We start from the raw sequence: 17052 nt of genomic DNA on the forward strand, positions 1-17052 counted from the left end.
TCTGATGCTCAAACCAGACACGAGGAACAAAGGAAGGTTGGTGGAAGCCACTGGAGAAAGGTGTCCTCATAATGGGCAGGTCTTGTCTTGGAGATCTTTCTGGAATGAAGTTGAGGTAGGTGTAGCTCCTGAAAATGCTCTTTGTAGGAATGGCTCATGAAAGTTATTCTAATCATTTGGAACGATGACCAGTCTGTCCTATTTACACAAGCAAAGCTTATTTGGACTAGAAGTCTGTCAGGTCAACCTTGAACTTTTGCTGTACTGAAGTGTAACTGATTTAGACTGAGCTACTTCTGCAAAAGGATCTTTGTTAGGAGGGTATAGTGCATCTAGATGGTACATCTTTGTCTGCAGTGGTTGACTATGACCATCAAAGCTTTTAATGACCTGAGCTACCAATGATTCACACAAATGAAAAACAGTATAGCAAAAGACTAAGAGCTTATCTGCGTATTTGATCCTCATTCCTCTGCCTTGCTAACCTTTTGATAGTTCAGACAGGAGGTAAGGGACCATCATGCTTGTACTGAGCCTGAGGAGAGATGGAATTGAGATTGTGTGGCTAGTATCCACTAGGATATCCATAGTATTTCAATAATTTAACTCTCGGACACCCACCTGTGACATTTCCATGGGGGAGTTATTGGTAATCCATCAAATATTTTCAAGTCCTTGCAGTGTTCTCATGAACTCTGCCTTCTATTTTGCCACCTTCAGTTCATTTGCTGCCATTTTCTTTGCAAGATGTCTATTTCAATAGGTGTCCATCACTCTTGAATTTAAAATGTTTTGTGATTTCATTTTTCTGTAGTGTCCTTATATAGTTTAGTTTCCTTGCAGCAACATATAGAGAACGTTGAAGAAAAACCTGCTCCAGAGTGCTCTGGGGCAAAGGTTCGTCTTCCAACAGAACGTCCCTAAGCACACAGCAGAGGCGGACGAAGTACTCAATTTCATTACTTGAGTCAAAGTACAGATACCACTGGTCAAATGCTACTCCGATACAAGTGAAAGTTGCATGTTCAAAATCTTAAGTGAAAGTACTGAAGTACTTGCTTTTAAAAATACTTAAGTATTAAAGTACACCTTCCGTCACATTTGTAAAAAAGTTATAGTTTAAAAGTATTATACATCCTACCAAATCCTCTTTGGGCATAATATTCATACAGTCTTTGATAATAATCCATAAGGCATATTCCAATGATGTACATCATTCAGGTAGTGGTAGCAGAAAAGTTTAACCTACAGTTTAGTTTAAGGAACAAAAACATTTTCTAAAACCACAATTCACTGATTAGCCTAGCCTAACCTGTTTAAGCAAATTATGTTACCATATTAAAAGTCAATAATAAAATGATGGTTTTCTCTCTTTGCTAGTTAGGTATTCAGTCATCCAATACAACATTATGCTACAGTCAATATAAACAAAGACAAAGTAAAATTAGCAGTGTGGCATCTTGGTAGTCTAACCTTGCTACAACCTTTTGCAGTATGGCCAAAGCCCACCAACTCCATGCCACCCAACATGCTAACAAACTCTTTTCAAACTAGAAATCACAGCCACATTAGAATTATTGACATTAATTCTACACTGACATTAGAATGGAAACATTATTTGACAAGATTCGATTAACCCACACGGTTTCCCTTATTGATGTTTCCGTAGTTTGAATTACTTGCCAATATAATGTTAACATTATTTATAGTGATCCTAGCAGACTTAGCAGTGGAGTGAGCAGGCAAAGTCATTTCACTAGCCTTACCGCAAAGCTCCTCTGACTACATAGTCACTTAACAAAACATTTAGGCTGCATACCGTAATATACTTCCTCAGGTGGGACGGTGAATTTTGGTATGCAGTGATATAGTTTGTTTTTGGCAAACAAAGCATGCATTTAAAACGATAGGAATGATTCATCCGTTCAGAAAACTGGAACATTTTGTCGAGATACGGCCATGGGTGCAAAAGAGCATGCCAGGGTTGCCAGCTCTCACACATTGAGCGTGAGACACACGCATTTGACCGTTTTCACACTCTCTCACGCCACAGTTCCGATATCTCACGCCGAAAAAAAAAATAGTTTATTTACCTCTGATCTATATCTATCAACCACTGGCGATCGCGATATAATACTTAATTTGTGTCCATTTTTCACCGCCCCGGTAACGTTCGCCACCCCCCGATCAACAATTTACACTCGCCACCAAGTCCAGGTTCAAATCACCCTCCAAGCGATCTTGAAAAGTTGGCAACCCTGGCATGCTCCATCACCGCCGTCTACGCTCATGTTGCTGTTATTTAGGAAAAGAACGACTAGCGACACCGAACTTGATTTTACACCTCGCAGACACATCCTTGATTGCTGATAGGCTGTCACCTGTGAAAATACTATCGGGGGAGGGGAGGAGAGTTGTGTGTGGAAGTAACGAGTAACGAGAGCTGGACAGAAATGTAGTGGAGTGATAAGTACTGTATTTGTTATTCAACTGTAGTGAAGTGAAAGTCATAAGTATTTAAAAAAAAATCAACTTAAGTAAAGTACAAATACTCAAGAACTGTACTTAAGTACAGTACTTAAGTAAATGTACTTCGTTACTGCCCACCTCTGGCACACAGTCAAGATGACACAGGAGTGGCTTTGGGACGACTCTGTGAATGTTCTTGAGTGGCCCTGCCAGAGCCCAGAATCTGATTTGAACATTTCTGGAGAGATCTGAAAATGGCTGGAATCTGAAAATATATGTGGCATGTAAATGTGCTCTATTTGTCAATTGTGTGTTTTTTTTTTTTTTTTCCTCCGCAATTGAAATTTGTCCTCCGCTTTTACCCATCTGTGCAGCTAGAAACACACAGCTCTAACCCGGCACCCGGGGAGCAGTTGGGGTTAGGTGCCTTGCTCAAGGACACCTCAGTCATGGCCTCAGGCCTGGGAATCGAACCTATGACCCTTCAGTCACATTTCATGTTTCATGTTACGTACTGACAGTCACGCTGTCTACATTCACGCTGCCCTCACTTTAGCCTAAATTCCAGCACTTTTCAAGCCTGGAACACAATGCAACATTAACATTTTGTCAGGTGAATGTTCCTTCCCCGTTTTTGAGGGGTGTTTCTTTATACTACCACATATCGTTTCGGACAACACTGCAAAGAATGTGATGCGTCAACTTTAAATGCCTCCGCCGTTCGCGGAGGTTTGCGCGAGGTATGCAGAATCGCGCGCTAAGGTCACTCGTGAAAGTATAATCCATAATAAATAATCCAGCTTTGACGTGGCTCAGGGATTACATCACACGCAGCGCCGTGCCACCTTAGTGCCCTTCATCACGTTCATCATGAACAGCTCCTTGTCATCAGGCCAGGTCCCAGCTGCATTCAAGACTGCCAGAGTGGTCCCAATTCTGAAGAAGCCCACCCTGGACAGCTCAGATGTCTGCAACTACCGACCGGTATCACTCCTTTCTTACCTATCAAATTCTTGAGCGTGCTGTATACAACCAACTGTCTCTCTTTCTCACTCAGAACCTGCTCCAGGACCCCAACCAGTCGGGCTTCAAACCAGCACACTCAACAGAAACGGCCCTCATAGCGGTGACTGAGAAGCTCCAGACTGCAAGAGCATCCAAATTGTCATCGGTTCTGATCCTTCTGGACCTCTCTGCAGCTTTCGACACAGTGAACCACAAGATCCTCCTATCTGTCCTCGCTGACCTGGGAATTGCGGGCTCTGCATGGAAGTGGTTTGAGTCCTATCTAGAGAGACGTTCTTACCAGGTAACATGGAGAGGGTCTACATCTGCTCCTTGCAGGCTCCTTACTGGTGTCCCTCAAGGCTCAGTGCTAGGTCCTCTCCTCTTTTCACTCTACACCCGTTCTCTTGGTGATGTAATGACCTCTCATGGTTTCTCGTACCACTGCTATGCTGATGACACTCAACTAATGCTTTCCTTCCCACCATCTGATACTCAGGTTTGCAGCGTATCTCGGCATGTCTGAGTGACATCTCTTCATGGATGGCAGCTCATCATCTAAACCTCAATCCCAGCAAGACTGAGCTGCTCTTCGTCCCTGGAGCTACAGGTCCTCAGCAGGATCTTGCCATCTCATTCGAGAACTCTTTGATTGTTCCGTCTGAAGATGCAAGAAACCTTGGGGTGACTCTGGATGACCAGTTGTCATTCTCTGCCCATATTACGAACCTGACTCGGTCATGCAGATACTTTCTCTACAATATCCGACGTATCCAACCCTTCCTCTCTCAGGAGGCCTCCCAGGGGCTTGTCCAGTCTCTTGTCATTTCAAGGCTCGACTACTGCAACTCTCTCCTGGCTGATCTTCCTCTGCAGGCCATCAGGCCCTTGCAACTGATCCAGAATGCAGCAGCAAGGCTTGTCTTCAATCTACCCAAGTTCACTCATGTCACTCCACTGCTGTGCTCCCTTCACTGGCTTCCCGTGGCTGCTCGCATACAGTTTAAAATTCTGATGCTTGCCTACAAAGCCAAAAATGGACCAGCTCCTTCATACCTTATGGCAATGGTCAAGAGTCGATCCGCACCTCGAGCCCTTCGCGCTTCAAGTACGGCTCGGCTTGACCCGCCATCCCTCAAGATTCATGGAAGACATGCGACAAGATGCTTCTCTGTCCTGGCTCCCAGATGGTGGAACGAACTTCCACTGGCTATCCAAACAGCGAACTCTCTCACGGTTTTCAAATGCAGACTGAAGACCCATCTCTTTGTAAAGCACTTATAAGCACTAATCTACTGAAGCATTGGTATAAATCGTAATTGCACTTTATCTCTGGGAACACTTGCTAATGTAGTCTTGTAGGTATTTCAGTCTTGCTAGGTATTTCTCTGTGTCTAATCTTATATTTTGTTGTCTTCTTTCTAGGTATCAACACTGGCAACTGTTTGAGCTTGAGTAGTTTGGACTTAAACCTGTTTATACTAGATAGAGATGCATATTCTGACTAAACACTTAGCACTTTTGTAAGTCGCTCCGGATAAGAGCGTCTGCTAAATGCCGTAAATGTAAATGTAAATTTTTAATTTTAATAATCCAATGAAGGTAATTTAAAAACCAGGACATTTCCTCACTTAAAAAAAAAACCCAGGATGCCCGGGACAGGACATGAAATACGGACATGTCCCGGGAAATATGGATGTTTAATCACCCTACTTTAGGAGAGCTGCACTGTTTGCCATACCTAGCCACGGCACGTTTAACGGCTTCGGCTCTTTCAGCGGGATCTTTATACGTCTTGTCATGTTTTGTCTCAAAATGCTTCTTAAACATGGGTCTGTGGCGGGTGTTGAGTGCAGAGCGTTGAGGAGCGATTTCAGTTGGAGGATCGTGCTCGCCATCTGAAATTTTTTATTATAAATTTTCTTTGCTGATTCTGGTCCAGCGTGTCGCGTGCCAGTGATATATGCCTCGGCGTGCCAACGGCAATTGGGCTGATATTCCCCTTACCCTAGATGGTTTTTCAGTAACACCTAAATCTACCGCAAAATGCTTAGGTGTCACTATTGATTCGGATCTTTCATTTTACACACATATATGCAATGTCACTAAGGCTGCCTTTTTCCATTTACGTAATATCGCCAAGCTGAGACACTCGCTTTCATTAGCTGATGCAGAGAAACTGGTCCATGCTTTTGTCTCGTCAAGATTGGACTACTGTAATGGTCTTCTAATTGGATGCTGTAAACAGTCCATAAAGAAGCTACAACTTGTGCAAAGTGCTCATAATTTCATAAAACTGTCAAGGTGCATTGGCATGTTGACAGGCTCTGGAGATAGCACTACAAATGTTTTCCCTAATATCAATTTTATCATTAAAGAATTTCATAAAATTGTTACTACTGCACTCTAGTGGCATTAGTGAATTGATTTGTTCATGGCTCCACATTTTAAATAGGAGTCCTTGATTGTTTTTATGTTTTTCTATTAAAGCCGTTTAAAGGATTTTGCTGTATGGAGGACATGCTTATATTCAATAAGGCTGCTTTTCCATGATGGTCTATACCAGGCGTACTCAACTAAATTTGTCCGCGGTCCAATTTTGGCAGATACCTGTGACCTGAGGTCCGTTGCGGGGGTGGCGAACGTAAGTTGTTGACCGAGGGAGGGGTGGGGGGTGGGGGGACGAACGTAAAGCCTGGTACTTTCACGAGTGACTGTAGCGCGTGACTCCACCCACCTTCCACTTGAGAAATATCAGTAAACTGAGATCTATGGTTTCAACTGCAGATCTAGAGATGCTGATCCATGCGTTTATTTCATCTCGCATAGACTACTGTAATGCCTTGTTTTCATCTCTCAGTGTATCAGCTCGTGGTCGTTTACAGATAATTCAAAACGCTGCAGCGAGGTTACTGACCAAGTCAAGCAGACGGTCTCACATAACACCCATTTTAAAATCCTTACACTGGCTTCCTGTAGAATTCAGGATCCAGTTCAAGATTTTAACTTTAACATACAGAGCACTACACAACACAGCTCCTGTGTATGTCGCTGACCTGCTCCACCCCTACACTTCATCACGATTACTCAGGTCAAACAACCTGAGTTTACTGTCTGTGCCACGCTCATGTCTAAAGACTCGTGGAGACCGAGCATTTAAGGTGGTTGCTCCAAAACTGTGGAACACACTTTCTCCACATTTAAGATCAGCTGACACTGTAGATACTTTTAAAAAACAGCTAAAGACTTTCCTTTTTACGCAGGCATTTAGTTAGTGGTGGAGGTTGCAGCCGTTGACCTTGTACACTGTATTTTATTTCTGTTTTATAGTGTGTGTTTTTGTGTCTTTGATTTATTTTATTTTATTTTCCGTTGTAAAGCACTTTGTGGCTTGTGCCTGTGAAAAGTGCTATATAAATGTATTTTACTTACTTACTTACTTATTCGCGCGACCCTGCGCGAACGGTGGAGGCGTTTATTTTTTATACTTTCGCGAGCGTCACTGCAGTGTTCTCCGAAACGATATGTGGTAGAAACACCCCTCAAAACAGGGGAATGAACATTTACCTGACCGATTTTAATGTTGCTATGTGTTTCAGGTTTGAAAAGAGCTGGAATTTAGGTTAAAGTACTTTAAAATGCTTGAAATTGTAACTACTTGGTTTCACAACAAATATCTGTCTGACTGAACAATTCTCTTGTATTAGGTTAACAAATACGAGCCTCTTGTAATTCCAGGACGAAACATGAGAGAACGTGAAGACGTGAAGATTGGGCGTTTTTAAAATAAACAACCATTAAATAATGTGATAAAAAGCGAATTATTTCGAGTATATGTATAAATATTTAACTTAATTATGTTTAACATGCTGGGAAATATTGAAATGGACCTTGAAAGTGACATACAAGTGCTTGAATTCCATCTTGTATAGGTGTATGAACCCTGAAAACGTGACTTTGTTCATTGCGCTGAAGCGCGGCGCGCGCGAAGTTACAAAATTCGAGAGGTGCACAACCTCTCGAACCGACAGCGCGCGAGGCACTCGCGCACACGCGGAGCCACAGCGATTACGTTATTTTCGCCGCGCGGACCCTCGCGTCGCTCGCGAAGCGTCAACCAGGCAGGCTTAAAGCCTGGTTTATTTTAAGTTGTTGAGCGGGGTGGCGAACGTAAGTTGTTGAGCGGGGGTGGCAAACGTAACACTCGTGACGGAGTGTTTTGTCAATAGCCCTGAAATAAATGCTCCGGTTTTGTTTTGGTCCGTATCCAGTTAATCAGGAATGAGATTGGGTCCGGACAGGACTGCGTTCGGGTCCGGATCCGGACCGCGGTCCGCCAGTTGAGTACCCCTGGTCTATACACTTCTAACTTAGAATTTCTCCATTTATGATTCAGGATCCGTGCGGCTTGTTTGAGACTACGCGTGTGCTCGTTGTACCATGGTGCTATTTTTCAATGGCAGTTGTACCCTGATCATGCATCCACTTGGCATGGAAGATAGCGTTTTTGAAACATCAACAAAATGCCACTGAACTGCTACCACCCTAAAACTCCTGTGTATGTTGTTTAAATGTTCTCCTGTGCATTAGGCACTGGCCCACAAGAGTCCTGACTTGAGGAGGCTTCTCTGCAGTAGACGTGTTCAGCCACATTTTTAAGTTAACTCTTCACAATGTCTTTTTAAAATGGTAAAATATTATAAGTTGATTTTTCTTTTACTGATAACACTTATGATGCCATGCAATTAGAATGAACCTAGAATGATGTCACAAAAGGTTAATGAAAGGGATCTTTTGAGCATACTTTCAAATACGCTAATGAATGAGTTTAACATGCATCTAGATAGCAGACACGTCCCTGAGACGTAACATTAACATCAGAATACTGCCCAAGCTTTCTATTTTCGGATGTCTTATGTGTCAGAATTGCAATTTAAAGAGTGTCGGATTCAATGCTCCTACATCGCTAAAGTGTCATATCACTAGCGATCACGTTCCCATGCTTTGATGACTAATACGATTATTTAGTTATTTAACCTGGATGAACGTATGGATCGCTTATATTATACCATCAACTGCATAATTACACCATATAAACATCTTGACAGAAGGTTCTAAAAAACGAAGGCAGCAAACTTGGTGAAAGCCTTGTGCCATTTTCTAAACCTTTGCCGATGACTACTCTGTACACCATAAGATTATTTGGATAATGTTACTAACATCTATTATGCTTGGGTTCAAATTGACACCAGCAATTTAAACATTGAGAATTATGCCACATATTTTCAGATCTCTCCAGAGATGTTTAAATAAGGTTCTGGGCTCTGGCAGGGCCACTCAAGAACATTCACAGAGTCGTCCCAAAGCCATTCCCGTGTCATCTTGACTGTGTGCTTAGGGACATTCTGTTGGAAGATGAACCTTTGCCCCAGTTTGAGGTCCAGAGCAATGAACTCTGGAGCGGGTTTTTCCTTCAACGTTCTCCATAGGTTGCTGCAAGAAAACGACACTACGTGAGAAGAAAAAAAAAAAAAAAAAAAAAAAAAAAAAAACACTTTTCAAATGCAAGAGTGACCGACACTATTGGTCTTGCAAAGAAAATGGCAACAAATCAACTAAAGGCTGCAAAATAGGTCGCAGGGCTGAGACAACACACTGCAAGGAGTTGAAATCTTGTTTGATGGATTACCAATAACTCCCCTATGGAAATGTCAGAGGTGGGTGTCAGAGTTAAACACAAATTTTCCCCAGTTTTACTGAGTAGGGCAATTGAGATGTATTAATACTGTGGATATCCTAGTGGATACTACCCACACACACTCTCCGTTCCATCTCTCAGGCTAAGTACAAGGCTTTAACAGGCTCAAGGCAGAGGAATGAGGATTAAAAACTCAGATAAGCTCTTAGTCTTCTGCTATACTGTTTTTCATTTGTGTGAAGCATTGGTAGCTCAGGTCATTAACAGCTTTCTGATGGTCGTACCATCTAGATGCACTACACCCTCCTAGCAAAGAACCTTTTGCAGAAGTAGCTCGGTCTAAATCAGATGAGTTACTTCAGTAAAGCAAAAGTTCAATGTTGACCTGACCAAAGAATTCTAGTCCAAATAAGCTTTGCTTGTGTAAATAGCACAGACTGGTCATTGTCCCACTACAACCTTGGTCAAACCAAGAATAAGGTATACACGCATTCTCTGACAGCTTTAGGGATTACTTGAGGTAGGCTCAAATGGTTAGAGTAACACTGCTTCATGAGCGATTCCTACAAATAACTTTCAGGAGATGCAACTACCTCAACTTCATTCCAGAAAGATCTCCAAGACAAGACGTGCCCATTATGAGGACACCTTTCTCCAGTGGCTTCTACCAACCTTCCTTTGTTCCTTGTGTCTGGTTTGAGCATCAAAGTAAACATGGAGTACAGCAATCTCACCTGACCTTTAGCAGTTGGTCATTTCCTCAAAACACCATGTATAAACCCAGCTCAATTTCGGGTTTGAGCACCTTACACTTGGCAATTAATACATCTATTTACATCCCAGCTGAAGACCTAGACTGGGCTCAGTCCAATTGCAAAGCAACACAGGACAAGTTGTGGAGTCGCAGCACAAAGTTTATTTCAGTCAATACATGGGGACCCATCAAGCACTCTCCTCAACCATGATGGGACCAAGGATTACTTCCCCTTCTAGCTGTGTACCTGCAAAAAAATGGGAATCACGTCTAGTCCAACACCCAGACCCTCTCCAAGAAGCATCAGGTATTAGAGCATGGCCTACACGTACCTCTGTCCTCAGACAAGTCTCGCCACTTCCGCAAGCTACAGGTGGTGTCACAGCAGCCACACACCTGGTTGACACCATATGCTTCAGTCCACCTGTGAAGCCAGAATACCCAAGCTTACGAGCAAGGCCTCACCAGTAACCTGCTGGTTTCAGGACCACAGCCACATACCTGTTGCTAGAGAACGAACAAGCTTTGTGCTCAGCATCAGCAGGGTAAGAAGCTGGAGTTGCCTTCATAAAGCATGTGAAGTAGAGCTGGAGAGACAAGGGTTAATTCAGACAGCCAGTCATTCTAATGACCCCCCTACCAAACATGGTTACATACCAAACCACTGTTGTCTTGCTGAAACTTGAATGCCTCTAGCTGAAACCTCAGGTGGTCTGCTTCAGTTTGGGGCAGGAAGTGAGACTGGGAACCCGTGAGCTTGGCATCAATCAGGCACCTGCAATCATTTGTGCAGTTAGACCAAAGCTACTTGATCTCCGCAGCCATCACAAAGCCCAGAAGGATGCCACTCACCCATGGTTATCAATGAAGGCATAACTAGGAACTGCATTCACATCAGGAACCACCGTGGCCACACAGGTGTCCAGATACACATGAAGGGGCACATGGTAGAACTGAATTACAGATGCCTCAATACTGATCACATCATGCAGGAAGTACTGGTTGGAGAGCCTTTCAGATTTCCAGTCATCTGGAGAAGAAACCTTATTAGATCAAGTTCTGGCACAGACCAGCAAGTCTGGTGTAGCCATGGGACAAACCTGTCATGAGCCTCAGGGAGAAAACGAGCTGTTCCTCAGCAACTTGGGTAGAAGCATATGGGATCCAGGCAGGCATTAGAGCATTGCTGCTTACATTGTGGAGCCTGCAAAGCATTTGATAGTCGTCATTAGATTGAACAGAGCCTTCCAAATACTGAACAGCAAATTTGGGTCCAATACCTTGGATAGTGACACTCTATACGAACCACAGCACCAACAGTTCGCACAATAGGAGTGTGAGCAAAATTGTGGGGAACATAGCGGACGTAGAAGACATAGACCAGCTCATCCTGGGTCATCTGTTAAGAAAGAACTGGTGTTATTGCATGTGGGTTTAACACAGCACTGAAGCATTCACTTCATAGACACTCACACTGGTAGTACTGTTGCAGCCCTGCAGTTCTGACTGGAAGATGAGGACTTGAGCAGCACGGTCCTCCCCACTGACGGCACAGTTTCCCAGGGTGACCTCGGAGGGATTTATCAGCTCACCAGTACCAAACAGGTCCTTCTTGACCTCCACATGTATGCCAGCCTCACCACACTCTGCTGCTACACTGGCAGCAGGAACAGGGGGGCTCATCTGAAACTGCATTAGTGGCTGTCTTGCTGGTACCTGCGGTTCATTGGGGAAATGCCACGCCACCTGCTTCACAGGTCCCTGCAGTACTTGCTGGGACTGAATGTTGGAAGTCTGCTGTACAGGTACCTGCACAGGATTCCAAGACTGCTGGCTAAATGAGCCTTGTGCAGGCCCTGTGGGGCTAGAAACATGGCTCCCCTGAGAAACCCCTCCAGCAACAACTTGCCTTATTGCTTGTGGCTGCTGATGAGGTTGTAGTCCAGCTGGAAGTTGAGATTTGAACACTCCTTGTAGTTGTGAATCAGACAACACAAACACACCCAGCAACAGCACCACACCAAGCCCCACTTTATTCAAACCCATTGTTCTTCTACCTAATAAAATAAATTAAAAAGCTCACACATAGCAGTCTGGTTTAATCATTCCATTTTATATCTTAAAGGAGGCTTGTAGCCCCACCCCCTCCTAATGAACTTAACGCCCCTCTGAACCTGATGATGAGGTTTAGTACTCTTTCACAGCTGACACAAATCAACACTCCTCACTCTTAAATCAGGGCCCGTATTTATCAAACTTCTTAGAATTACTCCTAAGGATGTTTCTAAGAATTGACTTATGTCTAAAATAATTCTTAGTTAAAAGCTGAGACTAAAAGTTAGTTATCAAGCCTCTTAGTCTCACTTTAAGCGAAGTGTAGGAGCAATTCATAAGTGTCAGTCTCAGAGCTGATTTATGACACCTGGCTGTGCCGCTAAGCTGATCCTGGATGACGTCGTTTCAAAACCCCCTGCAAGAACCAATCACTGGATCGGATTTCATGTTCAATAATATTTCCTGAGACATGTCAAGATAAAATTCAGAAAATGTTGCAGTACCTTCACATTTAACTTAATAATGTTGCTGTCATAATTTTGTGAAATAACACAGCGTATTTACGTAGTTAATAAATAATCCTAATAAAAAGAGATGTGTGGAGTTTGCATGTTCTCCCTGTGCCTGCGTGGGTTTCCTCCGGGTAGGTTGATTGATCACTCTGAATTGCCCGTAGGTGTGAGTGCGTGCATGTGTGTTGGCCATGCGGTGGACTGGCGACCTGCGCATGGTGTACCCTGCCTTCGCCCGGAGATGCTGGGATTGGCTCCAGCCCCCCGTGACCCCGACTAGTGGGATTAAGCGGTTCAGATAATGAATGAATGTATGTGTACCTAAAATGAAGGTTTGCATGCATCTCTGTCTTCTCAGTGCCATCTCAGCCCCCTGGTGGCAACTCTTAATGACTTATGAGTCCTCTGGTGCAGTCTTAACTTTTCAGGAGAGTAAGAGTGATTCTTATACTTGAGAGTTTTGATAACTGGCACTTACACTTAACTCTGTGAGTAGGAGCAAATCTAAGAATTTTTCAGCACTTAAGTCCAAAATTCCACTCTAAGAAGTTTGATAAATACGGGCCCTGACCGTTTGCGTGAAACATAGCGTACGCACCGTTCGTACATGAGGCCCCAGGTCTGTTAGGGGAGAGGTATAGATGGTTGGTTTATGGTTCAACCAATGTATTGTGAGTTGAGTTGTTGCTGTAAGTAGTTTTCTTTGGTTTGTTTGTACTTTTTTGTGTTTTGTCATTTTCAGTTAATGGCAGTGTTATTTAGGGTGTTCATTAAAAACACCCTTGTACTGAATCGGCTATAGTGGCTTGCCATCACGCTTTAATATAACCCACAGTCTCGTTGGATCGTATCTGCCCTCACCTGGAAGCAAGGTGTGACACACACACACACACAAACACACACACACACACCCACTTACATATGCCACACAAAAACTACCCCCTCCCCATTCATATGCCCCTGCCATAAACACACACATGCACAAATTAAAATTCTTCCATAAATAGAATTATCATTGAGATACATTTCAAACACACTAGGGCTTCATTGGTGGTGTAGATGCAGGTGTCTCCCCTCTAGTCCTCCAGGAACCCACAGCACCAACACTACACATGGACAAAGAACCAGGCAGGTGCCTCTTTGTCTTGGAGCATTTTAGTCCTTGCCATCTATGTTATGTAAATCATTCATTCTTTCCCATTCAATGCTCGTACATCACTAAAATGTCCAAATAACATCACTAGTGATCACTTTCCGATGCTTTGACGACTAATAATAAGATTATTTAGTTATTTAAACTGGATGCATTTGTCAATAAAAAGATAAATATATGGATTGCTATATATCATTATACCATATAAACCTCTGACATAAGGTTCTAAATAAACTGAGGCAGCAAAATTGGTCAAAACCTTGTGCTATTCTAAAAATGTTTGCCCACTACTACATATTCTGAACATCATGAGATTATTTGGGAAGATAAAATAAATATGATTTTGAAATCATGTAATAATCAGGAGGGGCAAACTGGATTTAAAATCAGACCAATTACTCTGTAGTGTGGGCATACTTTAAAGATAAATAATGGCAATATTATACATTAAATCAATAAAATAAAAGAAGATAATTCTTTAAAGGTGCCATATGGAACTAATAGTTATTTAGTGCAATTCTATAGAACCATACACCCACATAAACAACAGTTTAAGAACCTGTTTTAAGAGTGAGGAGTGTTGATTTGTGTCAGCTGTGAAAGAGTAGCAATCTCATCATCAGGTTCAGAGGGGCGTTAAGTTCATTAGGAGGGGGTGGGGCTACAAGCCTCCTTTAAGATATAAAATGGAATGGTCGACCAAGACTGCTATTGTGAGCTTTTTAATTTATTTTATTAGATAGAAGAACAATGGGTTTGAATAAAGTGGGGCTTGGTGTGGTGTTGTTGCTGGATGTGTTTGTGTTGTCTGATGCACAACTACAAGGAGCGTTCAAATCTCAACTTCCAGCTGGACTACAACCTCATCAGCAGCCACAAGCAATAAGGCAAGTTGTTGCTGGAGGGGTTTCTCAGGGGAGCCATGTTTCTAGCCCCACAGGGCCTGCACAAGGCTCATTTAGCCAGCAGTCTTGGAATCCTGTGCAGGTACCTGTACAGCAGACTTCCAACGTTCAGTCCCAGCAAGTACTGCAGGGACCTGTGAAGCAGGTGGTGTGGCATTTCCCCAATGAACCGCAGGTACCAGCAAGACAGCCACTAATGCAGTTTCAGATGAGCCCCCCTGTTCCTGCTGCCAGTGTAGCAGCAGAGTGTGGTGAGACTGGCATACATGTGGAGGTCAAGAAGGACCTGTTTGGTACTGGTGAGCTGATAAATCCCTCTGAGGTCACCCTGGGAAACTGTGCCGTCAGTGGGGAGGATCGTGCTGCTCAAGTCCTCATCTTCCAGTCAGAACTGCAGGGCTGCAACAGTACTACCAGTGTGAGTCTCTATGCAGTCAATTCTTCAGTGCTGTGTTAAATCTGCGTGCAATAACACCAGTTCTTTCTTAACAGATGACCCAGGATGAGCTGGTCTACGTCTTCTACGTCCGCTATGTTCCCCACAACTTTGCTCACACTCCTATTGTGCGAACTGTTGGTGCTGTGGTTCGTATAGAGTGTCACTATCCAAGGTATTGGACCCAAATGTGCTGTTCAGTATTTGGAAGGCTCTGTTCAATCTAATGACTATCAAATGCTTTGCAGGCTCCACAATGTAAGCAGCAATGCTCTGATGCCTGCCTGGATCCCATATGCTTCTACCCAAGTTGCTGAGGAACAGCTCGTCTTCTCCCTGAGGCTCATGACAGGTTTGTCCCATGGCTACACCAGACTTGCTGATCTGTGCCAGAACTTGATCTAATGAGGTTTCTTCTCCAGATGACTGGAAATCTGAAAGGCTCTCCAACCAGTACTTCCTGCATGATGTGATCAGTGTTGAGGCATCTGTAATTCAGTTCTACCATGTGCCCCTTCGTGTGTATCTGGACACCTGTGTGGCCACGGTGGTTCCTGATGTGAATGCAGTCCCTAGTTATGCCTTCATTGATAACCATGGGTGAGTGGCATCCTTCTGGGCTTTGTGATGGCTGCGGAGGTCAAGTAGCTTTGGTCTAACTGCACAAATGATTGCAGGTGCCTGATTGATGCCAAGCTCACGGGTTCCCAGTCTCACTTCCTGCCCCAAACTGAAGCAGACCACCTGAGGTTTCAGCTAGAGGCATTCAAGTTTCAGCAGGACAACAGTGGTTTGGTATGTAACCATGTTTGGTAGGGGGGTGACTAGAATGACTGGCTGTATGAACTAACCCTTGTCTCTCCAGCTCTACTTCACATGCTTTATGAAGGCAACTCCAGCTTCTTACCCTGCTGATGCTGAGCACAAAGCTTGTTCGTTCTCTAGCAACAGGTATGTGGCTGTGTTCCTGAAACCAGCAGGTTACTGGTGAGGCCTTGCTCGTAAGCTTGGGTATTCTGGCTTCACAGGTGGACTGAAGCATATGGTGTCAACCAGGTGTGTGGCTGCTGTGACACCACCTGTAGCTTGCGGAAGTGGCGAGACTTGTCTGAGGACAGAGGTACGTGTAGGCCATGCTCTAATACCTGATGCTTCTTGGAGAGGGTCTGGGTGTTGGACTAGACGTGATTCCCTTTTTTTGCAGGTACACAGCTAGAAGGGGAAGTAATCCTTGGTCCCATCATGGTTGAGGAGAGTGCTTGATGGGTCTCCATGTCTAGACTGAAATAAACTTTGTGCTGTGACTCCACAACTTGTCCTGTGTTGCTTTGCAATTGGGCTGAGCCCAGTCTAGGTCTTCAGCTGGGATGTAAATAGATGTATTAATTGCCAAATGTAATGTGATCAAACCCAAATTTGAGCTGGGTTTATACATGGTGTTTTGAGTAAATGACCAACTGCCAAAGGTGAGGTGAGATTGCTGTACTCCTGCGTAGCATCTTTGATGCTCAAACCAGACATGAGGAACAAAGGAAGGTTGGTGGAAGCCACTGGAGAAAGGTGTCCTCATAAGGGGCAGGTCTTGTCTTGGAGCTCTTCCTGGAATGAAGTTGAGGTAATTTCATCTCCTGTAAATGGACAAATTAAGTATTATATCGCGATCAATCGCCAAACTCCTCCACTGAGCAGAGCTTTGAGGAGCGATTTCGATTGGAGGATCGTGCTTTTTTTTTTTTTTTTTTTTTTTTTTTTAAAATTAATTATTTTGCTGATGCTGGTCCAGCGTGTCATAGGTTTTTTTTTTTTTTTTTTTTGCCACCTTTGGTTCATTTGCTGCCATTTTCTTTGCAAGATGCTTTTCAATGGGTGTCTATCACTCTTGAATTTGAAAAGTAATGTTTTTGTGATTTTTGTTTTTCTGTAGTGTCCTTATTTAGTTTCCTTGCAGCAACGTATTGAGGATGTTGACGAAAAACCCGCTCCAGAGTGCTCTGGACCTCAGACTGGGTCAAAGGTTCATCTTCCAACAGAACAACGTCCCTAAGCACACAGTCAAGATGACAAA

At 43.6% G+C, this 17052-nt stretch overlaps 2 protein-coding genes across 2 annotated transcripts; one reads left to right on the plus strand and one right to left on the minus strand.

The window, feature by feature from the left end:
• Positions 1-10065: 10065 nt before the first annotated feature.
• Positions 10066-12019, minus strand: LOC143475560 (zona pellucida sperm-binding protein 3-like). Its single transcript, XM_076973428.1, has 8 exons — positions 11400-12019; positions 11207-11325; positions 11027-11130; positions 10779-10956; positions 10584-10701; positions 10428-10513; positions 10259-10350; positions 10066-10173 (listed from the first exon to the last, which is right to left on the minus strand). The coding sequence occupies exons 1-8, from the start codon at positions 11970-11972 to the stop codon at positions 10115-10117; spliced, it is 1329 nt and encodes a 442-aa protein (XP_076829543.1). The 5' UTR covers positions 11973-12019; the 3' UTR covers positions 10066-10114.
• A 2346-nt stretch (positions 12020-14365) lies between these two features.
• Positions 14366-16299, plus strand: LOC143475549 (zona pellucida sperm-binding protein 3-like). The gene is made up of 8 exons (XM_076973417.1): positions 14366-14969; positions 15044-15162; positions 15236-15339; positions 15410-15587; positions 15665-15782; positions 15853-15938; positions 16016-16107; positions 16192-16299. The coding sequence occupies exons 1-8, from the start codon at positions 14397-14399 to the stop codon at positions 16248-16250; spliced, it is 1329 nt and encodes a 442-aa protein (XP_076829532.1). The 5' UTR covers positions 14366-14396; the 3' UTR covers positions 16251-16299.
• The last annotated feature ends 753 nt before the right edge of the window (positions 16300-17052 follow it).

Source organism: Brachyhypopomus gauderio, chromosome 14, assembly GCF_052324685.1.
Source record: "Brachyhypopomus gauderio isolate BG-103 chromosome 14, BGAUD_0.2, whole genome shotgun sequence".
Taxonomy (NCBI): Eukaryota; Metazoa; Chordata; class Actinopteri; order Gymnotiformes; family Hypopomidae; genus Brachyhypopomus; species Brachyhypopomus gauderio.

Bases quoted from the DNA above. Each gene is read 5' to 3' on its own strand.
- LOC143475549 (XM_076973417.1), top strand. From the start codon at position 14,397: ATGGGTTTGAATAAAGTGGGGCTTGGTGTGGTGTTGTTGCTGGATGTG. The intron at 15,163-15,235 runs GTATTGGACCCA...AATGCTTTGCAG, and splicing joins ATAGAGTGTCACTATCCAAG to GCTCCACAATGTAAGCAGCA. The intron at 15,588-15,664 runs GTGAGTGGCATC...AAATGATTGCAG, and splicing joins GCCTTCATTGATAACCATGG to GTGCCTGATTGATGCCAAGC.
- LOC143475560 (XM_076973428.1), bottom strand. From the start codon at position 11,972: ATGGGTTTGAATAAAGTGGGGCTTGGTGTGGTGCTGTTGCTGGGTGTG. The intron at 11,131-11,206 runs GTATTGGACCCA...AATGCTTTGCAG, and splicing joins ATAGAGTGTCACTATCCAAG to GCTCCACAATGTAAGCAGCA. The intron at 10,351-10,427 runs GTATGTGGCTGT...CTGGCTTCACAG, and splicing joins TGTTCGTTCTCTAGCAACAG to GTGGACTGAAGCATATGGTG.